This window comes from Nannospalax galili, unplaced genomic scaffold (genome assembly GCF_000622305.1).
Source record: "Nannospalax galili isolate Female #2095 unplaced genomic scaffold, S.galili_v1.0 scaffold441, whole genome shotgun sequence".
Lineage (NCBI taxonomy): Eukaryota > Metazoa > Chordata > Mammalia > Rodentia > Spalacidae > Nannospalax > Nannospalax galili.
In genome coordinates, this window is record NW_008348089.1 from 8,380,453 (window position 1) to 8,400,427 (window position 19,975).

General features: G+C 40.3%; 1 protein-coding gene across 3 annotated transcripts in view; it reads left to right on the top strand.

Annotated features, from left to right (window-relative positions):
• Window positions 1-4,566: 4,566 nt before the first annotated feature.
• Window positions 4,567-19,975, top strand: part of Fam13a (family with sequence similarity 13 member A) — a 103,147-nt gene continuing 87,738 nt past the window's right edge. For all 3 annotated transcript variants that reach the window (XM_008844632.3, XM_008844633.3, XM_029569083.1), the window contains exon 1: window positions 4,567-4,720. In XM_008844632.3, coding sequence (XP_008842854.1) covers window positions 4,692-4,720 — 29 coding nt within the window. In that variant the 5' untranslated portion in view covers window positions 4,567-4,691. The remainder of the gene's footprint in view (window positions 4,721-19,975) is intronic.

Consider the following 19,975-nt stretch of genomic DNA (forward strand, 5'->3'; position numbering starts at 1 on the left):
CTCATGGCTTGATTGTGACTCACAGAGAATAAGAACATCACTGATAAGGGCAGAAAGAGGAGAAATTGGAGATCAAATAATATGAGAGCTTGAATGTGTTGACTGGAGTGTTCATAAAATTAGTGAGCACTTACAGTTTGCCCACACTAGTCTGTGCGCTTTACATGTGTGGCCCCATGATTCCTGGCAACAACCTCAGAGCTTTTAAAATACCTACAGGAGCTTGTAGAAAATATACCAACTCAGAGATGGAGTCTGAATTCAGTCTCCAAGGGCAGGATTCCAGGGCCCAGGTTATTGAATGCACTGAGCTTCATTGGGCTTGGAGGCCCAGGTAAAAGATACAGAAAGACAAATAAAAGAATGGTGATCAAGGAGGTTTGAGAAGTCCCAAGAGAGACCACAGAAAACCAAAAAAGTTTCAGAAGACTAAGGATCCTGTGTGGGAAAGGATCAGTGGGAAAGTGGGAACCAAGCCTAAGAGATTAAGGCTGAGGGACACTCACTCATTCCTACTGGAAGTGACGAATTTAGGATGGAGTAGACACCTGAGTTCTTTCAGAAGAAGGGGAAACTACTGAGACCCAAGGCACAGATGAGCCACACTGGGGCCTCTCTGAACCTCTGTCTCTCTCCTTTACCACTGTCCAGAGGGGACTATGACAAGCACCCTTTGCCGTGTGTTGAGGCAGGGGAAGGACATAAGCAGGACCACAAAGTCTAAAGGCACTTGCTCCTACTTGGTGATCTCGAGTTTCTTGATCAGGAAGAGGTCATTAGTGATGGAGAAACATGAGGATTGTGTCACTAGAGAAGTTTTACAGCAGTTGCTGTGGGACTAGCCTGTGGTTCGTGCTGTTAAATAGCATGAATCTTGAGTCTAACCAGTTGCCAGAATTCTGTGACTTTGTTTTGCACTGTTCAGCAGCCTGGTAACAGTTTACTAGTGAGCAGGATTTAGAAAGGGTGAAGAGCCAAAGCGTGCTAGTGAAGTCACTTTAAACACATCTAAAGGCTGAGGGGAGCCAGGAAAGCACCTTTTAAAAACTGCATTATAGGTTGGTTGGGGTGCAGGCTTCCTCTACAGACACCCCAGAGCAATGGTAGATGATCAGAGAGCTGTGAATGGAGGTGGAGCGGTGCTGGCAGTCAGAAGGCGCACATGTGCAGGGGTTCTCCAGGAGGACATGCATCCTTTGAGGAGCTGAAAGTGACAGTGAACCTGAACGTTGCTCCTGTGAACCACTGAGCAGAGGGTGTTAGAAACGATGAAGGTGTTTAAGGAACAACAGCTCTAATTGTCAGTGGGGCACACAGGAAGGGCTATGACTGGGTGCCAATTCATAACTGACCAAGTAAGGCCTTCAAGGAGAAATTGTTATAAATAAATCAAACTTCGAAAAGGCATGTGATTAATAAGTTATGATATTAGTAGATTCAAAAATAACTGCCAACTGTGTGATATGATATGTTAGAAGAATGTTGACGGAAAGAGAATTTCTCAGAAAATATATGTGAAATCGGACATTGAACAAAATGATAGTTCAATGAAGTATTTTGTGAATTTATTGATTGTAAATTGTAGTTAAATTTTACATATTTTCTAATGCTGGATCCTTTATTGTCTTTATTGTTGAACTTTTATGTCTGATTTTTAAATATATATTTATCTTTGTGAGAGAGAGAGAGAGAGAGAGAGAGAGAGGTTCTCCCTTTTGGGAATCAGTTCTACTATGTGGGGCCCAGGGATCAATCCTAGGTCGTCAGGTTCAGTGGTAAACCCCTTTACCCCCTAAGCCATCTTGCCAGCCCCTCCATTTTAGCCAAATAATATTGATGTGTTCCTAAAGAACATTATGTCACACTGAGTCTTGACTATTTTTTAAATATTTTATTTATTATTCTTTATTTTATGTGTATGAGTGTATTGCTTACATGTATGTAAATGCATCCATGTCATGCAATGCTCACAGAGAACAGAAGAAGCCATCGGATCCCCTGAAACTGGAGTTATGGATAGTTGTTAGCTGCCATGTGGGTGCTGGGATTCGAACCTGGGTCTTCTGCAAGAACAGCCAGTGTTCTTAACTGCTAAGCCATCTCTCCAGGCCCCTGGTCTTGACTATTTTTAAAAATATTGATGTCTTAAGGGCTCTGAAAATAATAAACATACATTGTGTGAAATTCTCAAAAAAATTGATGTCTTACAAGATGTTTCAAAGCTCAGTGTAGACTAGTCAGTCAGCAGTGCAGTATTCAGCAGAGAGCAATGGGCAGGCCAGCAAAGCCCCAACCCAGGGTCCATCCACCACCAAGTTCTCCTGGGAAATGTGAACATGCTACCTCCTTTCTTGTATGGAATTTACTTATAAATAAATCACTATGATATATAATTAGGACTTTCTACTTCAAATACTGTCAAACAAGAGAAAGATATTTTAAAAAATAAGAAATATACACAAATGTATGGGGCTAATGTTACTGGGGATTAATGTTATTGTTACTGGAGAATTAAATTAGAATACACAAATCTAGAGTTAGTGCCAGACCCATACTCCCAGATGGGGCAGAAAGATCAGGAATTCAAGGCTAACCTCAGCTACATAGCAAGTTCAAGGCTGGTCTGGGCTATATGAAACCCTGTCTCAAAAAAATATTGTAACACTGTGTGCATTTTGTTTGAATGAATGAACAAAGACAAAGACAGGCACAAAAATAAATCTGTATGCAACCCGGAGCTCATTATCCCGTGTGAATTATGATGCCTACAAGAAGGAATATGATACCGAAGGCAGTTCAAAGTGAAGATGGTATCAGTAATGAGGTTCTAAGAATAGAGTTGAAGAAAGCCAGGCATGGTGGCACATGCCTTTAATCCCAGCACTCAGGAAGCAGAGGCAGGCTGATCTCTGTGAGATCCAGGCCAGACTGTTCTGCATAGTGAGTTCTAGGCCTGCTGGAGCTACAGGAAGACCCTGCCTAAAAAAAAAAAGAAAAGAAAAAGTGGGAGGGAGAAAGACCATTTAAAAGCAAATTATGAAAAGAGACTATGGTGACAGTTTCAATTTAAATAAAGTTTAGACCTGGATCAACTTCCATTGTTTTAAAAGTCTGGCTTTAGTTTTTGATGGTCTCTCATTATGTCTGAATATAGTTCATGACTGTTAATCTATTTCATAAACATTTAAGATGATTTAGTCAGGTGATGAAAATATTTTTATTACCAGATATGGCAAAGGAAAATAGACAATAGGAACTTGTGTTCAAAATTCACATGTATGAGTGAGTAGTCTGAAAAAAAAAGAAAGAAATCTGGGAAAAACTCCAGGTGAGGAAGGTACATTTGCAAGCCTTTACACTCACCTTCTGAATGTCATTGACCTGGTCTCTGTCCTTTCTGCTACTAGAAGTAGCATTCTGGACTGTGTTGTAACTCTTTAAACTTTCACGATGTGAAATAAACTGAATATAAATGTGTGTCTGGTATATTCTTGCATCCTATAAAACCCGTGAATTGCAATGATAGTCCTAGAAATAACACCCTAGTGTTCCTTCCATATGAAGAAATTATAGGGGCTGAAGAGATAGATGGCCGAGCAGTTAAGAGTGCTTGCTGCCCTTGCAGAGGACCCAGGATCAGTTCCCAGCACCCACACAGTGGTTCACAATGCCTTGTAACTCCAGTTCCAGAGATCTGATGCCCTCTTCTGGCATCTTCAGGCACCAGGCACATGCATTATGCTCATACACACAGGCAAACACTCATACCCATAAATACAAATCAAAAGATGATAATTAATAAGCATTTAGAAGGCCTTATGGAAAATTAATTTTTACATTAGCAGTAAAAAATAGAATAATATTATATAATAAGAAACACATCTCTCCAAAATTCAGTTGATGTTTTTGGTGGAGAATAATGTGCAAATGACTATAACCAGTTTTATAGGAATGAAACGCCGAAACCATAGGCTCAGGGGCCACGCAAGGAGAAACAGACTCTTTGGTCCCTTGAGGGCCGAGAACTTGAGCAGGGTCAGGCACTGTGTCCCCAGGAGGGAAAATAATGTGCCAGGGGTGACATCACCAGGGACTGCTCACCGTCCAGTGTAAACAAGCATCAGCCGGAAGTAAGTGTGTGTAGGGCAAGGGTGCTGGGCATGCCTTCCTTCTGGAAAAGTCTCATGCCTTCCAACCTTGGTGTTTGGAGAGTTTTTGTTTTTCAAGGAAAAAAGGGTGCAGCCCAGCTCTCGCCTTCCGCCACGAAATGCTTCGTCTCCGAAGCAGTGTCTATCCTTGACAACGCATTTCCTTGCTGGCATGTTGAGCAGAGCAGGACTGCTGTCGGCTGCAGTTATTGGTTGCTTTGCACAGACTGACAAGCTTGTCTGGAACTGCTCACAGGAAAGTTTCGGGTTACTGGGGTTCCGCAGCCCACTGAGGAGCCGGCGGAGCAGCAGGAGGAGGAGCAGCTGCGTTCACAACTCGGCTGCAGCGCCGCTGATTGGCTCCGGGCTGCAGCTGCTTCCCTGGAACAAAAGGTCAAAGTGGACTGCAGTGAGGAGGTGGAGGCAGCAGATAAAAAGCCTGGCCCCGAGCTGGCGCGGGAGGCAGCGGCCAGCAGGTTGCTCGTCTGAGAGCTCGGGTCGTGCACTCGCCGGGCTGGGCAGGAGGAGTCCCCGCGCGCGAGGATGGCTTGTGAGATCATGCCGCTGCGAAGGTAGTGCTGTCCGGTTTTCTTCTGTTTGCTGTTTTCCGAGTACTATAAGAACCACGTAACTTTACCAGTTCGGCATCGTTTGGGAATTTGCTGCAAGCTGTTCTTTTCTCAGACCAGAAGTTTAAATGCTATACTGCGCTTTCGTTGACACTTTTGTGCAGACACTTAACGATTACTGTGTTCAGTTATTGCCTTTTTTGAGTGGAGGTGACTTCAAATAATATTTCTGCAGTCCGAGGAAAAGCCAAGAGGACTGCGTTTAAAGGCAGGTTTGTAAACCGGGCGTGGTGGTGCACGCCCTTTAATCCCACCACTTGGGAGGCAGAGGCAGGCGGATCTCTGTGAGTTCGAGGCCAGCCTGGTCTACATAGTGAGTTCCAGGATAGCTGGGGCTACTGTTAGAACACGTAAGAGGGCGGAAGACCTTAAAAGCATCTTGAGTCTCGATTTCTAGGCGAGGATTTTTTATCGTTAAGTACACTTGAAATAAGCGGGACTAGAGGTTAAGGATAATATTTCTCCTTGGATAATTCTAGATAGATATATTACCCAAATGACACTTTGAAAAAATGCTGTGTAAGAGTGACTGAGCCTGCGGTTCAGGTCTTGCTCCCGGGTGACTGTGATGTGGGGGCCCCAGGGATCCTTAGGAAGTGGAGAAAGGTAACTGTAAACCGCAGCGTGGGTCAAGAAGATCGCTGCGGAAAAGCAGTAGACGTGAGTAACGTGTCCTGGAGTGCTGAACTGGAAGTCACCTCTGAAACCACCAAGTCCCAGGCAAACTGAGGCATGCCGAAAGCCTGAGATGCCCAAGGTCACATTATTTCATGATTGAAATAATTACTTTTGATAATCAGATAACCACAGTTTAACTCCAATTGTCTTACCTACAGTGACATGCAATTCCATATAAATGTTTCATTCAGAATTTTTATGTAAAAATAATGCTCTATAAATCAGGCAATTATTATTTCATTGGAAAAAAACCTAGACAAAATGAATTTTACTTTTAAAAACCATGCCACAAATATTTTGTTCATGCTTTAACAAAAGTGAGATATAAAATTTGTTTTTCATAATAAAAAGGTTCCCACGGATTGACTGTGGTGGGAACCTTTACAGTTGTTTTCCTTTTTCTGTCCTGATAATTCCACTGTAATAGGAACTTGACACTGGGGTTCAGAGTTCATTTTCAAAGATTAATATTGTACAGCAGGAGGAAGAACCTTCAAGATGAATTTATAATTCTATAGTCTATTAATTTGACAGAAACGTTCACATACTTAAAATCTGTAAAACTAATGCACACTTCTTACTTTTGGCTTGATGTCCAATTGAAAAGTTGGAGACATTTTTCCCTTATGATGTCAGCTCTTAAGAGTTTTAAGCAGGTTGTATTTTAGATTAAAAAATATATTGGCTCTTCCTAAGCTCTGCAATAGCTACCTGATCATATAGAGCTGCTAAGAAGAAAATAGATCTTTACATTGCCAAAATACTGCTCTAAGCTGTTAAATTGAGGACAGCAATGTAACTTCCAGAAAATCATTGTACAGTATTGGTCATTATTAATGAACCTAGGAATAACTTGAATTTGCATTCAAGAACACTGTTATTGCTTCAGATCGCTATGCATTCAGTGGTGCACAGCTTCCGAACTCTTGAATTTGATTTGACTTATTCCCTGACAGCCCCTGCTTCTAGGGTATGCCTGCTTTTGATTATAACCCTCGTGAAGGCAATGTCCAGATGCAGGCACTGAGGTGCCTAGTGAGCTGAAGTGTTTATGCAGAAAGCTTCCTACTCCTGTGCACAATTGTTCTTGAGCTCCCAGCTCCATGACTATTGATAATGACAAAGATCGAATCGCTGATGGTCCCCACCTTAGCTGCCCAGAGCAGGAAGTTTGTAGAACTTTGCAGGAAGTGTTTTAGAGCACCGGGGAGCTGGTGAGTAGATAGAAAACTGATAGAAACTGAGTTGAAAGTAGATAGATAAAAGAACAGTTTTAAATACCAAGTAATGAAATTCGTGCTCAAGATATGTATTGAAAATGCTGGTGTGGATTCTAGTTAATGATTATAGCTTGTATAAAGTTATTGACAGCTGGTATATGTAGGAATCTTTAACACTGTACAGCCCACGGTTAACACATGGCATATTTAGTATCATAACTTTATGGAAGGTCTTCTCTTTTTTTTCAGTTTTGCCTGTTAAAACTTCCAATATCATATAATATTTTCTCTTTGATCAAGCACTGCTCTGTCCTGTCAGGGATCATAAGGTATTTAGGACACAAGTTCTGTTGTGGTGCACTAATGAGGATGCAGAAATACCACCAGACAATTGAATGTTGTGGTGAATTCAGTAAGACTGCATGATTGATGTAATAACAGATGTGCCCAAATGGATACGGTACCCTGTGTTTTATTTAACCTCATCTACGTGCCTGATCTTATTAGGGGGTAGAGGTCAGATATGTAGTATAATGTCTGCCTGACTTATAATTTCCATAGATGACACTTTAGCCTTCTTTACATACTCTTCAAAGGTGTAGAAGATTTTTTTCTTACCACTAATCGGTAATTAAGATGAGAATACAGATGAAGTTAAAAAGTAAGAACAAAGTTAAGCACTTCAGTCCTCTTTCCAGTCTTCTGTGTCCTGTGTAGTGTTGAATTTGATTTGCAGAGTTTCCAGCATACACTTGACTGTTCAGAAACCCATACTCTTTAGTAAAAACTTTTCAGAAGCTAAATGTATAAATGTGTCCCTCCGTAAAGTCTCGTTTCTTATACTTCATCTCAAACAGCTTAATTTTAAAAATGTGATCTTATTAAATATCTATAACATAGTTTAAAATTGTCCCAGCTACTTTTATTTTTGAGGTTTTATTTTTATTTTATTTTAATTTTGTGTATGTGTTTGCCTAGGTGTGGGTTTGTGCACATGAGTGTAGTGCCTGCAGATATCGGAAGAGTGTGTTGGATCCCCTGGAGCTGGAGTTATAGGTGGTTGTAAGCTGCCTGACATGGGTGCTGGAAACCAAACGAAATTCCAGTCCTCTATCAAGAGCATGAACTCTCTAGTGACCATCCTCCCCCTGTTGTTTTTTGTTTGTTTGGTTGGTTTTTTGTTTGTTTGTTTGTTTTGGTTTTTGTCTTTTTGAGACAGGGTCTCTCTGTAGCCCCAGCTGTCCTTGAACTTACTGTGTAGACCAGGCTGGCCTTGAACTCACAGAGATCCACCTGCCTCTGCCTCCCAAGTGCTGGGATTGAAGGCATGCGCCACCACACCTGGCTCTCCCCTCATTATTTTTAAAAATATTAAAATACTAACATAATTCTTAAAGTTCATGATAAAATGACATACTTCATAGTGTTTTATATGGATATTCTCCCTGTCCAAAAAAGTTCCCTGCAATAATATAAGCAGAGAAATAAAGTAAAGAACCATGCTAAGATTTGAAAAGAGACTTTTCTAAGGTGACTAAGGTTTTTACCTTTGGTGACCAGTGAGTCTGAGTTTTATCAGATCCCAGGTTTAGCTGATAGCCTGAGCTTTCTGTATGATTCACCTTCTATTGGTATTTCTTTCCCTGCAATTTGTGACTTTGAGGAGAAGGATCTCTGTTTTATTTATAGAAAGACCATAGCAGGATGAAATACAAAGGTCTCATCTGAGTCTTAATTCTGTGACAAACTCAACTTTCACCACAGCATTTGGATTTACTAGATTAACTTTCCCATAGCCCCTAACTTATCTCCAGGAAGGATGGTGGAAGGTGAAGCTGTGAGCACTAGTGGTTAATTTAGCTTCCTCTGGTTTAAATGCACTAGCATCCCCATGCTTGGGTAAACATCCAGTTCCTTCCTGGGTGTATTTGCCAGGTGAGAAGCAGACATTGATAATGTCTATGTAATTCTCTTTCCCATGCTTCATCCAACAAATTGTGATACATAGTGTATGTTACTGAATATTAATTTTTTAATTTTTGTTTTATTTGTTTATATTTTATGTGGATGAGTGTTTTGCCTGCATGTAAGTGCTCCCTTGTCATGCAGTGCCTACAGAGGTCAGATGAAGGCATCAGATCCCCCAGAACTGGAGTTATGGATAGTTGTTAGCAACCATGTGGATGCTGGGAAGTGAACCCAAGTCCTCTGCAAGAACAGCCAGTGCTTAACCGCTGAGCCATCTCTCCAACCCCTGAATATTAATTTTTTATGCTAAAGGACATAATAGTTCTAAATTGCAACCTTTCAAAGAAGACTTAAAGCCATATGATTAATTAGCATTACTAGTGATTCAACAACTGAAAATTTCACTGAAGCTTCCTATCAACAGAATTCATCTAGCCTCTAAGTATTGGTCTTAAGAATATCCTTCTGCAAACACATAAACATTGATAACGGGATGACTTCTAGTTCACTGGTGAGAACCCAGGTCATGTGGGCCCTGCTTGTGCACTGCTCTGTGGTGTTAGAGAGCCCTCTGCTGCCTGTGGCAGTGACACCTTTCAGTTGATTTTCTAGGCTGATATCATTCCCCTTGGCTTTCTGGTAGCACTCACTGCACTTTCTGCCAGCACAATAGAAGAGGACCTTAAACGCTATTTCACTCCAGATCTGTATATCTGAATTTATTCTTTATCGCCAGTGTGGCCCCTATTTGATAGTGACCAAACTGATTGAGAAGGAATGAATCAGACCTCAGAGGGCTCCATTGTCACTTCATGGTGGCTTACCGTGGAGCTTAAATATTTGCTAAAGAAGGTAATATGAACTAAAAAGAGGATACATTTGTTTCAAGGTGATCATGTGTCCGTACCATTGAGAAAGTGGAGGTGTTAGGCATTTAGTATGTGCAGTGGGAAAGCCGGGGCAGGATAATACACTTGCCCTGGGAGCACAACTCACCCTGGCCACTTGCAGGCCCTCATCATCTCCTGAATGAGATGACTCTACTCAAGACAAGATACTCAATTGATGGAGGAAATTTTTGAGTTAATGAATATGAGAGGTTTCTTGTAAATGATAAAACTACTCAGATAAAAAGAGTACTTTTTTAAATTTCATGAATGTAAGAGTGCTTAGCACAGACCTTTTTGGTGATGTTTTATCAATTGATTCTCTGTATAAGGCAAATATTGGGAAATGGGCTATGGAACAGTTTGTAGCACATGCTATTAAAAATAGAATCAGAGCTGGGGAGGTGGCTCAGTGGGTAGAAAGGCTTGTTCTGCAAGCATGAGGATCTGAGTAAGATTCCCCAGCATCCATCTTAAAAGTGGGGCATGCCTGTAACCCCAGCATTGGGGGTGGGGGAAGACAGGAAGCTCTTAAGAGCCCTCTGGCCAGCCAGGCTAGCAAAAAAACACCCACCTTTTGGCTTAGTGAGAGATCTTGTCTCAAGGCAATAGGTAGAGGAGTGAGGGAGACACCTGATGGCCTGCTGTGGCCCCCTCTTGCTTGTACACAGGCACATCCCCACTCCAAATAGTTTCAAATTAAATTCACTAAAACTCAAAAATCTTTTCACCCTGTTTCATTCCTTTGGTACATAGATTTACTTGCATGTGGTAATCAGAATCAACTAGCAAAGAAAGTTTGTCCTATAGAGAAACTTCCTAATGTACTACTTACTTTTCCCTTAAGAACTAGGGAAAAAAATTAAAGAGACTAGAAATCACTTTATAATCTGATTTTTAAATATACAACTAGCACAGCTTACATTTTATCCATTTGAAGTATGTAATTCAAGAGCTTTCAGTGTATTCATAGAATTGTGCATCAATTGTAGAATTTTTTATCGCCTAGAAAGAAACTCTGTTTTGGGGTTTTTTTTGTTGTTGTTTGTTTGTTTGTTTTGGCTTTCAGTCCCCAAGCGCTAAGGTAACCACTCATAATCTTTCCATTTCTCTAGGCATGTCTTTTCTGGACTTTTCATATAAAAAATTTTGATTTATAGACATCAAATTTTGCTTATCCATTCCTTAGTTGATGGAAATTTCTGCCTTTTATTCTTGGTGTTTCAATACTAAATTTTTTATTATTTGACAGTTTTATACATTTATATAAAGAATTTTAGATTTATGAAGAAATAGCTTTGGAGAATTCTGAAAATATGATCTCCATTTCAGAGCTAATGGATCCTTAGGGATCATCTAAGTTATCTCTTTCATCTTCCATGTGGCTAAACTCACACTCCAGGAAACAAAACAACTGCCTAGTCAAATACATAGAAATAAATGCAAAATGCTCTGCATAGATATTAAAGTAATAAGCATTTGTATATGAAGCTGATGATCATGGTATCTGTTTGGGATTAGCAGCATTTCTCCAAAAAAGAAACACCACACCAGCTTACCAGTAGAGGTGAGGGAGCTCAGACCTTGTTCCCAGCAGCACAGAGGTCCAGGAGATAGACTGAGGCTGAAAATGACTCTGGATAGTCAGAGATGTTTCCTTGTGTCAGATATGGCGTGCTCAATAAGTACTTAATTGGAGACTATAGACAGATTTAGTAGAAATATCCAAATACTATTCTCCATATAATTTCAAAAGTTTTCCATTATAAATACTAGGAATATTTTTATGCCAAGATATTGTAATTAATTTATTCACTGTTAGTTACTATATAGGTATATAGTACAAGGGAAAAGCAATTTGGAATACTAGACTGCTCCTATTAGACCACTCCTATTAGACTGCTCCTATTAAACTACTCCTATTGGACTGTTCCTATTAGACTGCTCCTATTAGATTGCACCTATTAGACTGCTCCTATTAGACTACTTCTATTGGACTGCTCCTATTAGACTACTCCTATTGGACTGCTCCTATTATATCGCTCTTATTAGCTGATATTCCACTTGAGGAAAAAAAAAGGAAGCAGTTTTTAGTTTCCTTCCTACAAGCACCATAAGTATTAAGTCAATTTAGGAAAGTATTGTGTTTTGGGCTTTTTATTTTATTTATTCTTTTTTATGTGTATGAATGTATTACCTGCATGTAAGGAAGTTCACCTATGTCATGCAATGCCTGTAGAGATCAGAAGATGGTGATGGATTCCCCTGGAACTGGAGTTATGACCAGTTGTTAGCCACCATGTGGGTGCTGGGAATTGAACCTGGATCCTCTGCAAGAGCAGCCACTGTTCTTAACTGCTGAGCCATCTCTCCAGCCCCAAGAAAGTATTGTTTTATATGCTTATCAAAATTCAGATTTCTCTTCTAGTTCTTTATTTATAGTGATAATGGGAAAGCCTCTTAAAAGAGCCATTGTGAATTATTTCTACTTTCTTGTATTTTAATACTGGGAAGATTTGTTTAAAAGAGTTAATTTTGAGGGGAAGTACTTGGATGTTCCTACTCCTAGTACAAGTAGTGCTGCTTTGTGTTGGAAGAAATACTTTGTTATAAATACTGGGAAGCCGTCCATTAACTGGAGAACCAGTGCAGCTCTCTCCATGGAAGACATTAGGAGCAATGCTACATTCAGTCTTCATTAATTCCCTTCAGTAGACATGACCAAAACAGGGTTCCTAGTGAAAACTTAAGAGTTTCCAAATTGTTCTATGTGTTTTCAGATGGCATGGTCTGATAGGGATGGAGGCGGTTGCTGCATATACGTAAAAATGACAGATGAACTTTGCTATGACAAAGTGTATATTAATAAACTTTAAAATTTTTAAGTGAATCTCTCTTAAGCTATGTTTTCTGGTAGAGAGTTGCCTATATATTTTCAAATTTAAATTTTCTTCCAAATTCAAGACTGTCATTTTGTGACTGAGCCCTAAAATCAGTTTGGTTTCTTTTAGCAAATACAGATTTATAACCATTATTGACAAAACAGCAAATCTTGGATTCCAGAAACAAAATAATCACTTCTCAGCCTTTTTAAGATCAAGTGCATCATAGTCTTTGCACAAATCTCCCTGAAGCCAGGAATAGAAGCTAATTTAGTCTGAGCTTGGGAAAGATGTCCACAGAAATAGTGGGCATAGTGAGTTGTGGTAAAAATAAGATAAATCAATGAAACTGTATTTTTTAAATTTAAATACGTATATAGTGAAATAGAGTGAGGTTGTGGAGAGTTAAGGAAAACTAACTTTAAAGACCAGGTCAGGAAAACACTCTGTCTTTTCATCAAATATAAGAATAAAACTCAGAAAACCTGAACTTATCAGAAAGAAGAATGAAAACCTAAAGTGCTTTGCTCAGATCTCCTTAGGTGAATGGAATTCAAAGCATAGGAAGAATGAAGGGCTTTGAAAAGGCAGTTAGCAAAATAACTATGCAAAGGAGTATGACTTCATTGTCAAGGTTAAAATAACCCAGAAACTAAAATTAGAAACGAGATTCTGGCCAGAGCAGGCCATTCATACACAGTGGCATTTCCTCAGTGACTTTTTTATACTTTCATCTCCTTAACCTAACAAAAACACAGGCGGCCCGGTCCCTGCTGGTCAGGTGCCACTGTCCCAGGTTGCTGCCACCTCCAGTGCTCAGCTCTCTCCATCACCTCACCAGGTGAGTCATGCTTCTAAAAGCACCTTGTCTAGTCATTGTGAGTTCTCCACCTGTCCATCATCATTTTCCCATTAATGCCTAAGAGACCCTCAGAATACACTCTCCATGGCCTATCTCACAAAATCTGCCCAAACCTGTGAGACTACATAGTGTTGTAGACAGCAAGGGTTGGTATAGCCCTGGACTGGAAGCTGAGCCCTCTGCCTCTGGAGCCTTTACAGTTAAACAGCCTTTCTTAAACTTGTTTTTCACATTTGAAACATCTGGTTAGTAATATCTTCCTCTGAGAATGTCTGAGGATTGAGTGAGATGAAACTGAGTGAGTATAAACTCAGCACAAAAGCCTGACTTATGGTAAGCTTTCAGTCAGTAGCTCCATCTCCTTTCTCAAAATAACCATCAAATTTCAGGTTTCTGGTTCTTAGCTTGTCTGTAAATTCTGTGAGGGTTGGGATCATATCTTATTAGCCTGTGTGTCTTTGGCATTTTTCATGAGCTGTAGTAAGTAGTAGACACTCAAAAAGTCTTTGCGAAGTGAGTGTTTGTGCAGGTCAGTGTGGACCTTGCATGCACTTCCTGTGCTGCTCATCACCCTACCCCTGTACAGAGGCAGCTGTCCTCCCCAGCAGGGGTGGAGGGATAATTGGCATGCCTGCTGCATGTCTGTCACTTCCCTCAAAGTTAACCATTTGGGAAATTGTGTATCTGTTACATTAAAACTCTGTTAATAAACTTTTAAATATTTGTAATAAAAGTGACAAAAGTTAGTAAAAATAATTTACGTTTTCCTTCTTTCCTTCTAAAGATATCTACCTGTTCTTCTGTTTCGGTGACTAGAGCTGAATATATTTTAACTTACTAAAAATATTTTCTCATCAACTGAATTTAGCTGTTCAAAGCAAAATTGCTACTGGGGTTTGTATTCTAAATTACTGCCTCACCCAGGGGCTCTTTCTATGTCTGTAATAACAATAAGTAGCACCTTCCTGAACACATCCTCAAAGGCACATGAAAGCTTCCAGCTGCGTTGAAAATAAGGTTGAGACTCAACCAAAAGTTCCAAATAACCTTTGGGTTTTCAGTGAGGTGAAATAATTTTCTTTTCCTGCTCCTGTGCCAGAACAAACATATAATGTGTGGTGAGGCTATGTTCACGTATCACCTTGCCCAGACATATCCTCTTCTGGGCTCTCCACACACCGCAGAGTAGTGTTTACATTACAGGCATGGTGACAGAACTCCCAGCTCTCATTGTATAGTTATGACTATTATTTTCTTTTTCTTAAGTAATGATGTAAGAAAACAGAGGGCATAGTTGCAATCCCACTAAATTTTGAAGAGAAAAAAAGATATTCATTTAAAATAATCAGCATACAAATTCCTGTAAATGTTCCAATTGCCTAAATTGATCTCACAAAGTATAAACAGTTTATGTCTTAAAAATAGTTAAGCAAAGAGTTATGTGAACACTTGGCAAGATCTTGATGCTGTTTCTATTCAGCGGCCATTTTCTGGGCACATGCACTACACGAGGTACCTAGCTAGGTGCTGGGGAGCAGAGATGAAGGCAGTCCCCAGGGAAGCTTGAACTTGGGTTATACACCTGTGCTCAGCACTTAGATGCAGCTGTGAGCAGTGTCTGGGGGACAAGAGCTGAAGGAGCAGCCCCCTCTCCAGGGTCCTGGCACTGGCTTCCCAGATTACATGGCACCTGAGATAGAAGACATTATTCACCAGGCATAGAGAGGTATGGGGTCGGTCAGGGTATAATGTGTACAAACAGAGAGGGTTGCAAAGTGCTGGGAAAGGCCTATAGGAGCCTGGAGGACCCAGATGGGAGGGAATGCATGTGCCAGGTTTCAGCTTTTGAGCTTTACCCTAAATGCAGTGGGGAAACAGGACAGGCTGAGGGTGAGCTGGGGTGGACACCAGGGACTGAGTATTGCCCCTCAGAAGAATATGTGGGAACTGAAGAGCCTAGAAGCAAGAGACATGAGGAGTTCTTAGAAGTGGAGGCCATGAAGTTTTGTGACTGGTCGAATGTAGGAGGCAAGGGATAAGCTTAAAGAGAGCATTTGACTTGTTAATGTGATGTAAATACTTAACAGAAATGAGAGTTCCTATGGCTTCTAAACATGTCTTAGCATAGGATCCTAGGGGAAGCACCAAGTCAGCCAGTCAGCAGGTGTCTGTGGTTTAATTTCCAACCGCAAAGGAAATGAAAGATAAACTTTTGCCTACCCATCCTGAACAAGAACTCCACTCCTCTTCCCTCACAAGTAGATATCCTTACCCTACTCAGTTTTTTAGACGTTGCAAGCATTAATCAGACTGGTAACTAGAGCTGGAACTGGTTGTGTGAGTGGAATTGGAATAGAATGAGATGATTACCTTAGCTCAGGTAATAAATTGTTTGTTTGTTTGTTTGGGACAGGATCTCATGTTGCCCAAGCTGGCCTCAAATTCCTTATATAGCAAGAATGATTTTGAACTTCTGATCCTTCTGACTTCACCTCCTGAGCAATAGGACTACAGGCATATGCTACACACCTGGTTTTATGAAGTGCTGGGGATCTAACCCAGGGATTCGTGCATGCTAGGCAAACACACTACGAACTAAGTCTATCCCCAGCTTGATTTTAGAAGACAGTATAGGTAATAAAGAATGTTGTGGCCATCAAGTTCCTAAGGGGTATGCAGAAGGGATTCCTTCACAGTCTCCCAGGTTACAGCCCTAAGAGTCTTATGTGCAACCTGGAGAGAACATTTATGGACTCGGAAACATCCTGTCAGCTCTCATGGACTTCCAGAACTGTGCTGTTGAGTCCAGTTCTGTGCGTATCTGGACCTGCTTTCTCACTTTCTGTCTCCATTCAGATCCAACAAAGGGTATGCTGTTTTTGGCTTAGGGCTGGTTCTGGTAGAGGGGCTGGCATGGAAGGTGACTTCTTAGTCCTGCAGGAGCAGATCTTAATTCAGCAGCCTTCCCTGAGTATTTATCACATAGCAGGCCAAGAAGCATAGCACCTTAGAACAGTGCTTCTAGACTCTGAGTTGGTGTTCATAAAGCCAACAAACAGGCTAGGACCCTCATTTTAATACATGTACCATAATGAGCACAGTGCATCAAAATAGAAAACTTCCAAGCAAATTAAGAATAACTTGATAACATTTGCATCCATGGTATATATGTGAGCACTGTAATGAGATAGAATGTATTATGGAATTCATCCTCACATATGCGTCTCTGTTCAAATTTCCCTTTCTTATAAGGATACCAGTCACATTGACTCAAACTCAGACTGTCACCCAAAAGTTTTTAAGTACTGTAAATGCCAGAATTATGAGTGTAGCTCACTAGAGGGAGAGCCTCAGTGGAGTTTTTTTTTGACTTGGAAATCAAATTCCCACATCACTCTGATCCCCACAGGCAGTTGATATAGTCTTAGCATTTCTACACATGGACTTGCAGAGCTTACCTTTTTGCAAGGTTGGGCAGGTTCAAATTCAGAAGAATTTAGAAAAAGAAAAGAAGAAACATTTTAATAGCTATATTGGTTTGCAGGGATAGATGCAGGGAAGGACTACAAACTTAGTAGCTTAGTAGAATGGCGGAAACATACTGTCTCAGGCTGTGGAGACAGGTCTAAAGGCAGGCCATTCCTGTCTGCATTTCTTCTTTTGTCTAGGAAATCGACTTTCTCTTAAAGGACAGAAATGTGTATTTCCATGGGCTGTGTGTGGAATTCTTAGTAGCAGGCTGCAAGAGGGAGGCTGCAAAGGAGCTGCATGGACTTGTAGGAAAGAATTACAGAATATTCCCCCCAATTGCAGCCACAAGAATCTAGCCATGAACTGAGCTGAAACTTTATATTCATTTTCCTAGAAGAATAGGGAGTTGTTGCTTTTTCTGTCTTGTGTTTTAAAGTTCCTGAATGGCTTCAACTCAAAGACCTAAGCAGCAACACATCGGTGCCACCTCTCTGCCCACTTGGCATGGCATGGGTCAGTACCCAAGATGCAAACAGTGTGGCACTTAATGCTGTAAGAGGAAGGAAGGGAAAGTGAAGGTGCTGACATCACTTCCTTCCCATTCTCTAAGAAAGCTTGCCCTTTGCAACAGTCTGAAGTGTGGCACGTGAGAGGAAAATCCTGAACGACGTTTGCTTGGTGCTTTCCCTTCGTATGTCTCATTTCCTCTCTGCCCTCTGCTTTTTTCAAGCTCTCATTCATCATCTCTTCAATGAGTGGACCCAGTTCTTAGCATTTACTTACCTGCCATCCTTTCACTATCCAGGGAACACTTGAAACCATTTCTGTTTCAGTTCAATTGAAAATACATTCAAAGAGGATAAATATGCAAATTATGTTAATTTTTAGAAAATTGAACTCGGTGGATCATTTGTGAGGACAATCGAAAAGATATTGAATGGAATGGTGGTTTGCAGATGCATTCTGAAAACCTTACTTGGCCCAACAGCATTTGGGTCTTTTTACACCTAAAACATCCTGCTTTTCCTGTTTCCAGTGACCGTGCTGTCTAGTGATCTGGACAGGCAGTAAGTTCTGTGGCTTGGGGTTAGAAAGCTCATGGATTCCAAGAGTAGGTGCCATGTACTGATGTGCATTCATTGATGTTGAGCCATATTTAAAAAGTTCAATAAGACTGTGCTAAAGCCCTGATAGCGAAGTTATTGCCATTTTCAACTGTAACTTCATAGGTGTTACAGGTAGACTATTATTTGGATCTGTAATAAACATGCTTCCCTTAAGCCATTGTTTTGAGAGACTCTAATCACCACATACTAGAGGATACTAAACATCTGATCCTGTGACATGAATGTAGCAATAGTCCAAATCTTTCAGTATATGTTTGAATTAAAACGCAAAGGGTAAACTAATTTGCTTCTTAAACTTGGCAGTTATTTGGAGTCAGCAAATAGGAAATAATTAAAACATGGGGTTCATATGAGTAACTGGGGATGAAATCAAATGGATTGCAAAGTGTTAGAGTTTCACAACACTTGTCACTCACGGTGGTACGTGTACTTTTGGGGAAGGCTTAAAAATGTATCAGGATTCTAAATTTAGAATTTAGACAAGTATTTATGACAAATTATGCTCAGTTTAGAGCTAAGTGAGATCACTCTTTTCTTTGGACAGGACTCTAAGATTGTCAGGAAACAAAGAACAGGTATGTAAATAGGTTAGGACCAGGAAGAAAAGTGTAATATTTGTTTTGACAGCTATGCAGACATGAGGTTCTTTTCAAATATTTCTCATTCTGATTTGTACATTTGTGAAAAGTTTATTTTCTCACTGCTTTAGTGAGTTTTGCCTTAAGAGTGCCTTTGAAAATCAGTTAATTGTAATCTATTTAATTTCCCTTTTTTAATGTGTGAGTGTTTTGACTGCATGTATGTAGGAATACCATATGTGTACAATGCCTGAGGAGCCCAGAAGAGGGTATTGGATCCCCTGGAATGAGAGTTATGGAAGGTTGTTAGCTGCCATGTGGGTGCTGGAAACCAAACTCGGGACCTCTGCAAGAACAGGAAATGCTCTTAACTGCTGAGCCATCTCTTCGCCTTGATTTAATCCATTTACAATTAGTGCTTTTGTTGTTTGAAATTTATACCTTTGTCAAAATTATAGAACTATATCACAGGCAAGGGTACTTTTATGAAAGAAAAAAATGTTAATTACAGAAATGGATTTGTTTACTCGTTTTATTTTCAGATTTTGTTGTTTCATGCATGGATCAAAATCTGTTAAATACTAATTACTCATAAAATAATAGAATTTTTTCATCTTATTTAAATATCAGTGCTTTCTTTTCCTCTTTTGGAACACTAAAAACTTGTTTAAAAAAATCACAGACATATCCTAATTCATAGTTTCTTACTTTGTACTTCATAGATGAACTTACTTGGTGCAAATGTAGCCTAAAAAGGTATTCGTTTATGACTGAAACCTTGTGTTTCCAGGACAAGACATTTTGATAGACTGCTATACCTTTTTTTTTTTTTTTTTTTTGGTCTTTTTGAGACAGGGTCCCCCTGAGGCCCCAGCTGGCCTGGAACTCACTATGTAGACCAGGCTGACCTCAATCTCACAGAGATATCCCTGCCTCTGCCTCAGTTGCTGAGATTAAGGGTGTGTGCCATCATGCCTGGCTACCGCTGTACATATTAATGATCACCTTGTAATAACAGCTAGGCATATGCATTATGAATGAATGTGCGGAGGAAGAATGACAGGGATTAGAGGAGCTTTTGAAGGCCACATCATCCTAGAGAGGGGCTAGGAATGCAAATTAGACATGACAACCTATTTTTATTTACTTATTTTTATTTTATGTGTGTGAATGCCTGCATGTATGTATGTGCATGTACAGTGTCTGTGGAGGCTATAAGTGGGAGTTGGATTCCCTGTAACTGGAAATATAGACAGAACTGTTGTTACCTGCCATGTGGGTGTTGGGAACTGAACCAGGGTCCTCTGCAAGACCAGCAAGAGCTCTTTACCTCTGAGCCATCTCTCCAGCTATTTATTTATTTATTTTTAGGACAAGGTTTCTTTGTAATCCAATCTGGCTTCAAACTTGCTGCCTAGCCATCAATGACCTAGAGTTTCTGATCCCCTGGCCTCTACCTCCTGAGTATTGGGATGATAGGCATGTTCCACCAAGTCTGTTTTATGCAATGCTAGAGAGCCAGAGA